Source organism: Danio rerio, chromosome 8 (assembly GCF_052040795.2).
Source record: "Danio rerio strain M-AB ecotype USA chromosome 8, GRCz13ab, whole genome shotgun sequence".
Taxonomy (NCBI): Eukaryota; Metazoa; Chordata; class Actinopteri; order Cypriniformes; family Danionidae; genus Danio; species Danio rerio.
The window spans coordinates 36,700,401-36,712,943 of record NC_141028.1 but is presented as its reverse complement, the minus strand read 5'-3'; the positions used below and the strand labels follow the sequence as shown (position 1 = coordinate 36,712,943).

At 43.8% G+C, this 12,543-nt stretch overlaps 4 protein-coding genes across 29 annotated transcripts in view; 1 reads left to right on the top strand and 3 right to left on the bottom strand.

Moving 5' to 3' along the window:
• Nucleotides 1–12,543, top strand: part of LOC141375838 (uncharacterized) — a 488,480-nt gene that overhangs the window by 358,711 nt on the left and 117,226 nt on the right. The gene's annotated exons all lie outside the window — the stretch shown is intronic.
• Nucleotides 774–2,545, bottom strand: LOC141375808 (E3 ubiquitin-protein ligase RBBP6-like). 2 transcript variants are annotated; one of them, XM_087264914.1, is made up of 7 exons: nucleotides 2,212–2,545; nucleotides 1,922–2,018; nucleotides 1,743–1,818; nucleotides 1,508–1,596; nucleotides 1,371–1,431; nucleotides 1,129–1,268; nucleotides 774–1,033 (listed from the first exon to the last, which is right to left on the bottom strand). In XM_087264914.1, exons 1-7 carry the CDS (start codon nucleotides 2,369–2,371, stop codon nucleotides 859–861), a joined length of 798 nt encoding a protein of 265 aa, XP_087121040.1. In that variant the 5' UTR covers nucleotides 2,372–2,545; the 3' UTR covers nucleotides 774–858. The 2 variants fall into 2 exon arrangements, with proteins under 2 accessions (XP_087121040.1, XP_087121041.1); XM_087264915.1 differs by lacking the exon at nucleotides 1,371–1,431.
• On the bottom strand, nucleotides 4,044–7,256 carry LOC141375827 (E3 ubiquitin-protein ligase RBBP6-like). 2 transcript variants are annotated; one of them, XM_087265036.1, is made up of 7 exons: nucleotides 6,923–7,256; nucleotides 6,633–6,729; nucleotides 6,454–6,529; nucleotides 6,219–6,307; nucleotides 6,082–6,142; nucleotides 5,840–5,979; nucleotides 4,044–5,744 (listed from the first exon to the last, which is right to left on the bottom strand). In XM_087265036.1, exons 1-7 carry the CDS (start codon nucleotides 7,080–7,082, stop codon nucleotides 5,570–5,572), a joined length of 798 nt encoding a protein of 265 aa, XP_087121162.1. In that variant the 5' UTR covers nucleotides 7,083–7,256; the 3' UTR covers nucleotides 4,044–5,569. The 2 variants fall into 2 exon arrangements, with proteins under 2 accessions (XP_087121162.1, XP_087121163.1); XM_087265037.1 differs by lacking the exon at nucleotides 6,082–6,142 and having other exon boundaries at nucleotides 5,483–5,744.
• LOC141375820 (E3 ubiquitin-protein ligase RBBP6-like) lies at nucleotides 10,048–11,972 on the bottom strand. Of its 2 annotated transcripts, XM_087264921.1 has the most exons (7): nucleotides 11,639–11,972; nucleotides 11,349–11,445; nucleotides 11,170–11,245; nucleotides 10,935–11,023; nucleotides 10,798–10,858; nucleotides 10,556–10,695; nucleotides 10,048–10,460 (listed from the first exon to the last, which is right to left on the bottom strand). In XM_087264921.1, the coding sequence occupies exons 1-7, from the start codon at nucleotides 11,796–11,798 to the stop codon at nucleotides 10,286–10,288; spliced, it is 798 nt and encodes a 265-aa protein (XP_087121047.1). In that variant the 5' UTR covers nucleotides 11,799–11,972; the 3' UTR covers nucleotides 10,048–10,285. The 2 variants fall into 2 exon arrangements, with proteins under 2 accessions (XP_087121047.1, XP_087121048.1); XM_087264922.1 differs by lacking the exon at nucleotides 10,798–10,858.

Sequence of the window (12,543 nt, the reverse complement as noted above, 5' to 3'; positions counted from 1 at the left end):
TTTTAACCAAGCCGACTATTAGACTTTTAACCCTTATGTATTGTTCATATTGTTCAAGTGGCTGTTTTTGCCCCCAATGACCTCCATTATAACTAAACTTGTTTTAATTGCAAAGCCATGACACCAGATAGTAACTCATTCTTTATTGTTGATGGTTTCCCTGTTGGGATGAGATAAAATGAGTCATTTTTACTTTTGATGGTCAGTTGGCACCTTTAAACAAAAGAGGCTGTGCTCACTTCTGGACAGAGGGGGTGTAGACTTGCAGCTAGTGCCGATAAGTGGTGCAGACGCTGAGGCTGTTCTGTATGCGAGTGTTGAGGTTTTGAAACATCAGCTGACAGCGTGTAGGTAGAGAGTAGCAGGTTCTGGGAGTAGATGAGCTTGTCACCGGTGTAGACTTTGACCGACTTGTGAAGTTACTCACAAGACCTCCGCTTATGGGACATTACCATTCAAATGAAACGTTTCCAGCAGAATATGACGCTTCAAAAAACTCCATCGGCACTGGTAACTATGAAAAACACGACTGAGCACTAATAGTGTACTCAACACTTTACACTGACATTTGAAGGATCACCTGACATTAAAGACTGAAGTAAGAACGCTGAAAAAAACCCATCAGATTTTAGCCCAGAAGAGTTTCTCTTTTCCTAAATTAAAGCAAAACTTCATGATATTGTGTTTATGAATTCATTCGTGTGTGTGTGTGTGTGTGTGTGTATGTGTGTGTTGCACTGCTGGAGTGAAGGTTAACCAGTCCACACAGTTCATGCGGCTATAATCTTTATTATCTTTTATTAATAAACTATGTACAATATTTACACGTCGGCTCCAGGTCTCTTGGATGAAGGTCTCTCAGCGACGTGGTCTCTTCTGGTCGCCGCGCGTCTCTGGTGAAGATGGGGAGCGGGACCGTTTCCCTCCGGCGTCCCGGACCGAAGATGCCGCACCTGCTGAGGACGAGGAGGGCAAAGGCTCGGTCTGGCAGGAGAAGGACGGCCTCTTTCTCTTCTCAGCAGCATAGGCCTCACTGAACAGATCGAGCGCAAACACACACAAGCAGACATCATGTGAGATTTGGACAAACACTAGAACATGCGGCTATGCCAAGTACAGTTTACTCACGCGTCTATGATGGGAATGACGTATCGGCCGCTGCCGTCTATCATGACTCCCTTTCGGTCTGGGTCGTCCACCTCCAACAGGAAGCTGCGGGGAATCCCTGTGCTCTTCCGGATGCGCTTGTGCGGCGCGGAGCGGCTGCCCTGTGAATTGAGGAGTGACAGTCAAACTCTGAGCAAACAATCTGACTGATGAGGACAAGAGCTCAAGTTCACAGCAACCGTGAGCTTGGAAAACCCAGTTACCACATTAGTGGGGCAGTGCCTAATGTGGTGTCCCGGGATCCCAAGCAGCCTCATGGCCTCACTAGTGAACATCAGAACCATGAGAATCAGCTCAGACATCTCTCACAAAGCAAACCTGTCAGTGTCTGAACGCTCACCTGCTGGAGTAGTAGCACAGGCTGGACTGGTACATCACCGCTTTCAGCTTGTCCTCCTCTGACGCCTTTGCCTCAGCCAGATTCTCAGTCTGATTCACAGGCATTTGCACATTTGAATCTTTTTCACCCTCAACCCTTCAAACAATCTCAAATCTCCCTAAGAAGCTGAGTGCGTGTGCGTATATTGTGTGCTTTACATTGCGTTTTGCTATTGTGCTATTCATTTGTTCAATACCTTCAACAACTGCTCCAGTGAGAGGAGTGAAGGATCAGCTCTAGGTGAAGGTTCACGCCAGCGTCCAGCTTGATGTCTGCAAAACAAAGGAGCTTGTGTGACTAAAACACCAGGGACAGACCAGGAGTCTTCATATAACATCTAACAGAGGACGCGTGTGCTCATTTCACAGCACTCACCCAACAAATCTTCTGTTTGAGGACTTCAGTCCCGCCGCAGGGATCCGTCTGATGATGACCGACGTGTTTTTAGGGATGAGAGCATCATCTGTGTATTCTGACAGCAAAATAAAATCAGAATCAGCACATAATTATGGAGCACGGTATACTTTGAGAGCCATTAGCCTTTTAAAACAGCCAAAACATCCCTACATGTCAGCATCAGCACCACCTTACAGCTTCCAGAAGTGTCTGATGTAACGCATCTAATGTTAGCGTAGAACAGTTGAAGTGTCTTTTCCTCAACTCACCTTCATCAGTCTGGGCGTTGCTGATCTTCAGCTGGCAGAACTTCAGCCTCTTGCTCCTCATGATCTGCCGCTTCAGCTCCCCCGCGCTGATGTTGAGGCCTTCAAACTGGAGCGAGTCGTAGGTGAGTCGACTCTGGAACCTGTAGTGAACACAAGACATACTGAACACAAACACAAAGCACAGCGTAATAAAAAGGGTCAAACCTGAGTGATGGGAACAGCAGGCGATCAATCGACGTATCCAACGATCAATAATATCGATAATCTGGAAAAATTGTCACGGAGGACGCAGAGATCAGATGCCAATCGACACAGCGAGATTCAAACAACACCCACAGGACGGTTGTCATGGATGCTGATGATGAACACGTGACGCATGCGCTGTACAACTTCCGGCAATATTATCATTATTGATATTAATTTTATTGATAGTAGTAGTAAAATCATTGCGATAAGTATAATAAAATAAACAGCAGAACAGTTGGCCATCTCTGAATAATACACAGCGACGTTTCCCTGCACGAACGATTCAGGCCTTCGCCAAGAAGACTCGGGTGAGTCGATGATTCAGGGATTGATTCAACTGTCCGTTCATCCTATTGGCTTCTTTGGCTGAATGAATCGTTCAATGCTTTACTCAAATAAAGCGGCCTCTTGCTGCCACCTATTGGGGGTTTGCTTTTTTGTTTTCAAAAGTACTTTGACACTTTTTTAAAGGCACCTTTAAGTTCATTTTTGCACAAAAGCTCGTCTCTGTGCGTTCCAAATGGTTTGAAATTTCCTTAGCACATGGTTTTCTTGATGCGTTTGAAATTTTCAATGTAAATCCACTCGTACTTGCATTTGATCTTTATTATGCCTTAAAATCAAAACTATACTAAAGGTGTCTTATCCAAATGCAGATTTTCATTCAAAACGTTATGACAGAACCATATTACTTTACAGTGGCCCATGGATATATATATATATATGTGTGTGTGTGTGTGTGTGTGTGTTGCTTGTTTCTTATTTACCCATGCAGTGACTTTTAGGCATAAATACTATGTAGGCTTGCTAAAGGGTTGCATGAGAAATGTCATCATCGTGAGAGCTTGACTTTTTTTTTGTCGCTGCCTTTAGTTGTGGTGAAATGAGATGCATCATGTCGTTTATCTGTTTGTGCAGTCTGTACCTTCATTTCTGAATCGTGTGGCATCGTACTTGAAGCCAAGTCATTTAGCCCAAGGCATAGTTGTCTTAGAATGAGTAGTTTGCTGATCAAATTCCACATTTTGATGAGGCAAAACACATCTTGGATGTTTTAATTACTATTTTAGGTGAAAAACAAAACAATGAGATTTGTGTAAAATCTAAAGTTAACCAAGTCCAGCCCGCCATCTTGTCCTGCCTCTCAGTTCTCTTAAGCCTTGGGCCGGCTCTGTGAAGTGGCCTCTTTTGGGCTCATCATTGAAGACCGGACGAGCTGCAACATTTCGTTCTGCCAGGTTCTGGGAGTAGATGAGCATGTCATCGCTCTAGACTATGGTCAACTTGTGAAGTTACTCATACACCTCCGCTCATGGCATATTACCATTAAAATGAAGCTTTTCCAGCAGAATATGACGCTCTAAAAAAAAAAACTCCATCGGCACTGGTAACTATGAAAAACACGACTGAGCACTAATGGTACACTCAACAATTTACACTGACATTTGAAGGATCACCTGACATTAAAGACTGACGTAAGAACGCTGGAGGAACATCAAATTTTAACACGGAAGAGTTTTTTTTGTCTCTCTCAAATTAAAGCAATATTTCTTAATCTTGTTGTTTTTTGTTTTTTTTTACTGTACAGTTGCCCCAGGTGTTTATCAGGTGTGATGCCTGCTCATCTGACCTTTGACCTCGGCACTCAACTGCTGCCAGTTTTCTTTCAATGCCATGAGATTTCTGAATTCTACATGCAGGAACCGATGCATTCCTTTTTTTTCCTTTTTTTTTTTTAAACAAAACAGATATGGCAGACACGGCCAAACATTGAAACTTTGGAGGGCATTGAGGGGAAAAAAAAGCACAATATCATCAAGGGGAATAAAAGGTTTGATCAAAGCGTGCGTTTACACACGTTCATTTAAATATGGACAAAACCAACATTGGGTTAATTTTGTTATTAGATTTAAAATGCACGGACCCTATTTGACCCAGTGTTCATATATACATATGTTTTTATGAATGAATATTTTTGCATATAAAAGATAATAAAAGACTGACTAGACAGATTAGATAGTTTAATAGACAGATTGACACGTGTAGTCATTCGTTCCTGTGTATTTGATGACTAGCTTCCAGCAGTATCTGGCTGCAGACTTGCATGCAATCTGAGACACAAAGCACTCAGCGGAGCTAGTGAGGTCACTGTGAGAGGCGGGGTTAGGGGTGCACACTCACTGACAGCCTAGATTTAGCCTGGTTTTAACCAAGCCGTCTATTAGACTTTTAACCCTTATGTATTGTTCATATTGTTCAAGTGGCTGTTTTTGCCCCCAATGACCTCCATTATAACTAAACTTGTTTTAATTGCAAAGCCATGACACCAGATAGTAACTCATTCTTTATTGTTGGTGGTTTCCCTGTTGGGATGAGATAAAATGAGTCATTTTTACTTTTGATGGTCAGTTGGCACCTTTAAACACCCCAAAAAAATGCTTGCTGGGATGGTACCAAGAGGCTGTGCTCACTTCTGGACAGAGGGGGTGTAGACTTGCAGCTAGTGCCGATAAGTGGTGCAGACGCTGAGGCTGTTCTGTATGCGAGTGTTGAGGTTTTGAAACATCAGCTGACAGCGTGTAGGTAGAGAGTAGCAGGTTCTGGGAGTAGATGAGCTTGTCACCGGTGTAGACTTTGACCGACTTGTGAAGTTACTCACAAGACCTCCGCTTATGGGACATTACCATTCAAATGAAACGTTTCCAGCAGAATATGACGCTTCAAAAAACTCCATCGGCACTGGTAACTATGAAAAACACGACTGAGCACTAATAGTGTACTCAACACTTTACACTGACATTTGAAGGATCACCTGACATTAAAGACTGAAGTAAGAACGCTGAAAAAAACCCATCAGATTTTAGCCCAGAAGAGTTTCTCTTTTCCTAAATTAAAGCAAAACTTCATGATATTGTGTTTATGAATTCATTCGTGTGTGTGTGTGTGTGTGTGTGTGTGTGTGTGTGTGTGTGTGTGTATGTGTGTGTTGCACTGCTGGAGTGAAGGTTAACCAGTCCACACAGTTCATGCGGCTATAATCTTTATTATCTTTTATTAATAAACTATGTACAATATTTACACGTCGGCTCCAGGTCTCTTGGATGAAGGTCTCTCAGCAACGTGGTCTCTTCTGGTCGCCGCGCGTCTCTGGTGAAGATGGGGAGCGGGACCGTTTCTCTCCGGCGTCCCGGACCGAAGATGCCGCACCTGCTGAGGACGAGGAGGGCAAAGGCTCGGTCTGGCAGGAGAAGGACGGCCTCTTTCTCTTCTCAGCAGCATAGGCCTCACTGAACAGATCGAGCGCAAACACACACAAGCAGACATCATGTGAGATTTGGACAAACACTAGAACATGCGGCTATGCCAAGTACAGTTTACTCACGCGTCTATGATGGGAATGACGTATCGGCCGCTGCCGTCTATCATGACTCCCTTTCGGTCTGGGTCGTCCACCTCCAACAGGAAGCTGCGGGGAATCCCTGTGCTCTTCCGGATGCGCTTGTGCGGCGCGGAGCGGCTGCCCTGTGAATTGAGGAGTGACAGTCAAACTCTGAGCAAACAATCTGACTGATGAGGACAAGAGCTCAAGTTCACAGCAACCGTGAGCTTGGAAAACCCAGTTACCACATTAGTGGGGCAGTGCCTAATGTGGTGTCCCGGGATCCCAAGCAGCCTCATGGCCTCACTAGTGAACATCAGAACCATGAGAATCAGCTCAGACATCTCTCACAAAGCAAACCTGTCAGTGTCTGAACGCTCACCTGCTGGAGTAGTAGCACAGGCTGGACTGGTACATCACCGCTTTCAGCTTGTCCTCCTCTGACGCCTTTGCCTCAGCCAGATTCTCAGTCTGTTTCACAGGCATTTGCACATTTGAATCTTTTTCACCCTCAACCCTTCAAACAATCTCAAATCTCCCTAAGAAGCTGAGTGCGTGTGCGTATATTGTGTGCTTTACATTGCGTTTTGCTATTGTGCTATTCATTTGTTCAATACCTTCAACAACTGCTCCAGTGAGAGGAGTGAAGGATCAGCTCTAGGTGAAGGTTCACGCCAGCGTCCAGCTTGATGTCTGCAAAACAAAGGAGCTTGTGTGACTAAAACACCAGGGACAGACCAGGAGTCTTCATATAACATCTAACAGAGGACGCGTGTGCTCATTTCACAGCACTTACCCAACAAATCTTCTGTTTGAGGACTTCAGTCCCGCCGCAGGGATCCGTCTGATGATGACCGACGTGTTTTTAGGGATGAGAGCATCATCTGTGTATTCTGACAGCAAAATAAAATCAGAATCAGCACATAATTATGGAGCACGGTATACTTTGAGAGCCATTAGCCTTTTAAAACAGCCAAAACATCCCTACATGTCAGCATCAGCACCACCTTACAGCTTCCAGAAGTGTCTGATGTAACGCATCTAATGTTAGCGTAGAACAGTTGAAGTGTCTTTTCCTCAACTCACCTTCATCAGTCTGGGCGTTGCTGATCTTCAGCTGGCAGAACTTCAGCCTCTTGCTCCTCATGATCTGCCGCTTCAGCTCCCCCGCGCTGATGTTGAGGCCTTCAAACTGGAGCGAGTCGTAGGTGAGTCGACTCTGGAACCTGTAGTGAACACAAGACATACTGAACACAAACACAAAGCACAGCGTAATAAAAAGGGTCAAACCTGAGTGATGGGAACAGCAGGCGATCAATCGACGTATCCAACGATCAATAATATCGATAATCTGGAAAAATTGTCACGGAGGACGCAGAGATCAGATGCCAATCGACACAGCGAGATTCAAACAACACCCACAGGACGGTTGTCATGGATGCTGATGATGAACACGTGACGCATGCGCTGTACAACTTCCGGCAATATTATCATTACTAATATTAATTTTATTGATAGTAGTAGTAAAATCATTGCGATAAGTATAATAAAATAAACAGCAGAACAGTTGGCCATCTCTGAATAATACACAGCGACGTTTCCCTGCACGAACGATTCAGGCCTTCGCCAAGAAGACTCGGGTGAGTCGATGATTCAGGGATTGATTCAACTGTCCGTTCATCCTATTGGCTTCTTTGGCTGAATGAATCGTTCAATGCTTTACTCAAATAAAGCGGCCTCTTGCTGCCACCTATTGGGGGTTTGCTTTTTTGTTTTCAAAAGTACTTTGACACTTTTTTAAAGGCACCTTTAAGTTCATTTTTGCACAAAAGCTCGTCTCTGTGCGTTCCGAATGGTTTGAAATTTCCTTAGCACATGGTTTTCTTGATGCGTTTGAAATTTTCAATGTAAATCCACTCGTACTTGCATTTGATCTTTATTATGCCTTAAAATCAAAACTATACTAAAGGTGTCTTATCCAAATGCAGATTTTCATTCAAAACGTTATGACAGAACCATATTACTTTACAGTGGCCCATGGATATATATATATATATATATGTGTGTGTGTGTGTGTGTTGCTTGTTTCTTATTTACCCATGCAGTGACTTTTAGGCATAAATACTATGTAGGCTTGCTAAAGGGTTGCATGAGAAATGTCATCATCGTGAGAGCTTGACTTTTTTTTTGTCGCTGCCTTTAGTTGTGGTGAAATGAGATGCATCATGTCGTTTATCTGTTTGTGCAGTCTGTACCTTCATTTCTGAATCGTGTGGCATCGTACTTGAAGCCAAGTCATTTAGCCCAAGGCATAGTTGTCTTAGAATGAGTAGTTTGCTGATCAAATTCCACATTTTGATGAGGCAAAACACATCTTGGATGTTTTAATTACTATTTTAGGTGAAAAACAAAACAATGAGATTTGTGTAAAATCTAAAGTTAACCAAGTCCAGCCCGCCATCTTGTCCTGCCTCTCAGTTCTCTTAAGCCTTGGGCCGGCTCTGTGAAGTGGCCTCTTTTGGGCTCATCATTGAAGACCGGACGAGCTGCAACATTTCGTTCTGCCAGGTTCTGGGAGTAGATGAGCATGTCATCGCTCTAGACTATGGTCAACTTGTGAAGTTACTCATACACCTCCGCTCATGGCATATTACCATTAAAATGAAACTTTTCCAGCAGAATATGACGCTCTAAAAAAAAAAACTCCATCGGCACTGGTAACTATGAAAAACACGACTGAGCACTAATGGTACACTCAACAATTTACACTGACATTTGAAGGATCACCTGACATTAAAGACTGACGTAAGAACGCTGGAGGAACATCAAATTTTAACACGGAAGAGTTTTTTTTGTCTCTCTCAAATTAAAGCAATATTTCTTAATCTTGTTGTTTTTTTTTTTTTTTTTACTGTACAGTTGCCCCAGGTGTTTATCAGGTGTGATGCCTGCTCATCTGACCTTTGACCTCGGCACTCAACTGCTGCCAGTTTTCTTTCAATGCCATGAGATTTCTGAATTCTACATGCAGGAACCGATGCATTCCTTTTTTTTCCTTTTTTTTTTTTAAACAAAACAGATATGGCAGACACGGCCAAACATTGAAACTTTGGAGGGCATTGAGGGGAAAAAAAAGCACAATATCATCAAGGGGAATAAAAGGTTTGATCAAAGCGTGCGTTTACACACGTTCATTTAAATATGGACAAAACCAACATTGGGTTATTTTTGTTATTAGATTTAAAATGCACGGACCCTATTTGACCCAGTGTTCATATATACATATGTTTTTATGAATGAATATTTTTGCATATAAAAGATAATAAAAGACTGACTAGACAGATTAGATAGTTTAATAGACAGATTGACACGTGTAGTCATTCGTTCCTGTGTATTTGATGACTAGCTTCCAGCAGTATCTGGCTGCAGACTTGCATGCAATCTGAGACACAAAGCACTCAGCGGAGCTAGTGAGGTCACTGTGAGAGGCGGGGTTAGGGGTGCACACTCACTGACAGCCTAGATTTAGCCTGGTTTTAACCAAGCCGTCTATTAGACTTTTAACCCTTATGTATTGTTCATATTGTTCAAGTGGCTGTTTTTGCCCCCAATGACCTCCATTATAACTAAACTTGTTTTAATTGCAAAGCCATGACACCAGATAGTAACTCATTCTTTATTGTTGGTGGTTTCCCTGTTGGGATGAGATAAAATGAGTCATTTTTACTTTTGATGGTCAGTTGGCACCTTTAAACACCCCAAAAAAATGCTTGCTGGGATGGTACCAAGAGGCTGTGCTCACTTCTGGACAGAGGGGGTGTAGACTTGCAGCTAGTGCCGATAAGTGGTGCAGACGCTGAGGCTGTTCTGTATGCGAGTGTTGAGGTTTTGAAACATCAGCTGACAGCGTGTAGGTAGAGAGTAGCAGGTTCTGGGAGTAGATGAGCTTGTCACCGGTGTAGACTTTGACCGACTTGTGAAGTTACTCACAGGACCTCCGCTTATGGGACATTACCATTCAAATGAAACGTTTCCAGCAGAATATGACGCTTCAAAAAACTCCATCGGCACTGGTAACTATGAAAAACACGACTGAGCACTAATAGTGTACTCAACACTTTACACTGACATTTGAAGGATCACCTGACATTAAAGACTGAAGTAAGAACGCTGAAAAAAACCCATCAGATTTTAGCCCAGAAGAGTTTCTCTTTTCCTAAATTAAAGCAAAACTTCATGATATTGTGTTTATGAATTCATTCGTGTGTGTGTGTGTGTGTGTGTGTGTGTGTGTGTGTGTGTGTGTGTGTGTGTATGTGTGTGTTGCACTGCTGGAGTGAAGGTTAACCAGTCCACACAGTTCATGCGGCTATAATCTTTATTATCTTTTATTAATAAACTATGTACAATATTTACACGTCGGCTCCAGGTCTCTTGGATGAAGGTCTCTCAGCGACGTGGTCTCTTCTGGTCGCCGCGCGTCTCTGGTGAAGATGGGGAGCGGGACCGTTTCCCTCCGGCGTCCCGGACCGAAGATGCCGCACCTGCTGAGGACGAGGAGGGCAAAGGCTCGGTCTGGCAGGAGAAGGACGGCCTCTTTCTCTTCTCAGCAGCATAGGCCTCACTGAACAGATCGAGCGCAAACACACACAAGCAGACATCATGTGAGATTTGGACAAACACTAGAACATGCGGCTATGCCAAGTACAGTTTACTCACGCGTCTATGATGGGAATGACGTATCGGCCGCTGCCGTCTATCATGACTCCCTTTCGGTCTGGGTCGTCCACCTCCAACAGGAAGCTGCGGGGAATCCCTGTGCTCTTCCGGATGCGCTTGTGCGGCGCGGAGCGGCTGCCCTGTGAATTGAGGAGTGACAGTCAAACTCTGAGCAAACAATCTGACTGATGAGGACAAGAGCTCAAGTTCACAGCAACCGGGAGCTTGGAAAACCCAGTTACCACATTAGTGGGGCAGTGCCTAATGTGGTGTCCCGGGATCCCAAGCAGCCTCATGGCCTCACTAGTGAACATCAGAACCATGAGAATCAGCTCAGACATCTCTCACAAAGCAAACCTGTCAGTGTCTGAACGCTCACCTGCTGGAGTAGTAGCACAGGCTGGACTGGTACATCACCGCTTTCAGCTTGTCCTCCTCTGACGCCTTTGCCTCAGCCAGATTCTCAGTCTGTTTCACAGGCATTTGCACATTTGAATCTTTTTCACCCTCAACCCTTCAAACAATCTCAAATCTCCCTAAGAAGCTGAGTGCGTGTGCGTATATTGTGTGCTTTACATTGCGTTTTGCTATTGTGCTATTCATTTGTTCAATACCTTCAACAACTGCTCCAGTGAGAGGAGTGAAGGATCAGCTCTAGGTGAAGGTTCACGCCAGCGTCCAGCTTGATGTCTGCAAAACAAAGGAGCTTGTGTGACTAAAACACCAGGGACAGACCAGGAGTCTTCATATAACATCTAACAGAGGACGCGTGTGCTCATTTCACAGCACTTACCCAACAAATCTTCTGTTTGAGGACTTCAGTCCCGCCGCAGGGATCCGTCTGATGATGACCGACGTGTTTTTAGGGATGAGAGCATCATCTGTGTATTCTGACAGCAAAATAAAATCAGAATCAGCACATAATTATGGAGCACGGTATACTTTGAGAGCCATTAGCCTTTTAAAACAGCCAAAACATCCCTACATGTCAGCATCAGCACCACCTTACAGCTTCCAGAAGTGTCTGATGTAACGCATCTAATGTTAGCGTAGAACAGTTGAAGTGTCTTTTCCTCAACTCACCTTCATCAGTCTGGGCGTTGCTGATCTTCAGCTGGCAGAACTTCAGCCTCTTGCTCCTCATGATCTGCCGCTTCAGCTCCCCCGCGCTGATGTTGAGGCCTTCAAACTGGAGCGAGTCGTAGGTGAGTCGACTCTGGAACCTGTAGTGAACACAAGACATACTGAACACAAACACAAAGCACAGCGTAATAAAAAGGGTCAAACCTGAGTGATGGGAACAGCAGGCGATCAATCGACGTATCCAACGATCAATAATATCGATAATCTGGAAAAATTGTCACGGAGGACGCAGAGATCAGATGCCAATCGACACAGCGAGATTCAAACAACACCCACAGGACGGTTGTCATGGATGCTGATGATGAACACGTGACGCATGCGCTGTACAACTTCCGGCAATATTATCATTACTAATATTAATTTTATTGATAGTAGTAGTAAAATCATTGCGATAAGTATAATAAAATAAACAGCAGAACAGTTGGCCATCTCTGAATAATACACAGCGACGTTTCCCTGCACGAACGATTCAGGCCTTCGCCAAGAAGACTCGGGTGAGTCGATGATTCAGGGATTGATTCAACTGTCCGTTCATCCTATTGGCTTCTTTGGCTGAATGAATCGTTCAATGCTTTACTCAAATAAAGCGGCCTCTTGCTGCCACCTATTGGGGGTTTGCTTTTTTGTTTTCAAAAGTACTTTGACACTTTTTTAAAGGCACCTTTAAGTTCATTTTTGCACAAAAGCTCGTCTCTGTGCGTTCCAAATGGTTTGAAATTTCCTTAGCACATGGTTTTCTTGATGCGTTTGAAATTTTCAATGTAAATCCACTCGTACTTGCATTTGATCTTTATTATGCCTTAAAATCAAAACTATACTAAAGGTGTCTTATCCAAATGCAGATT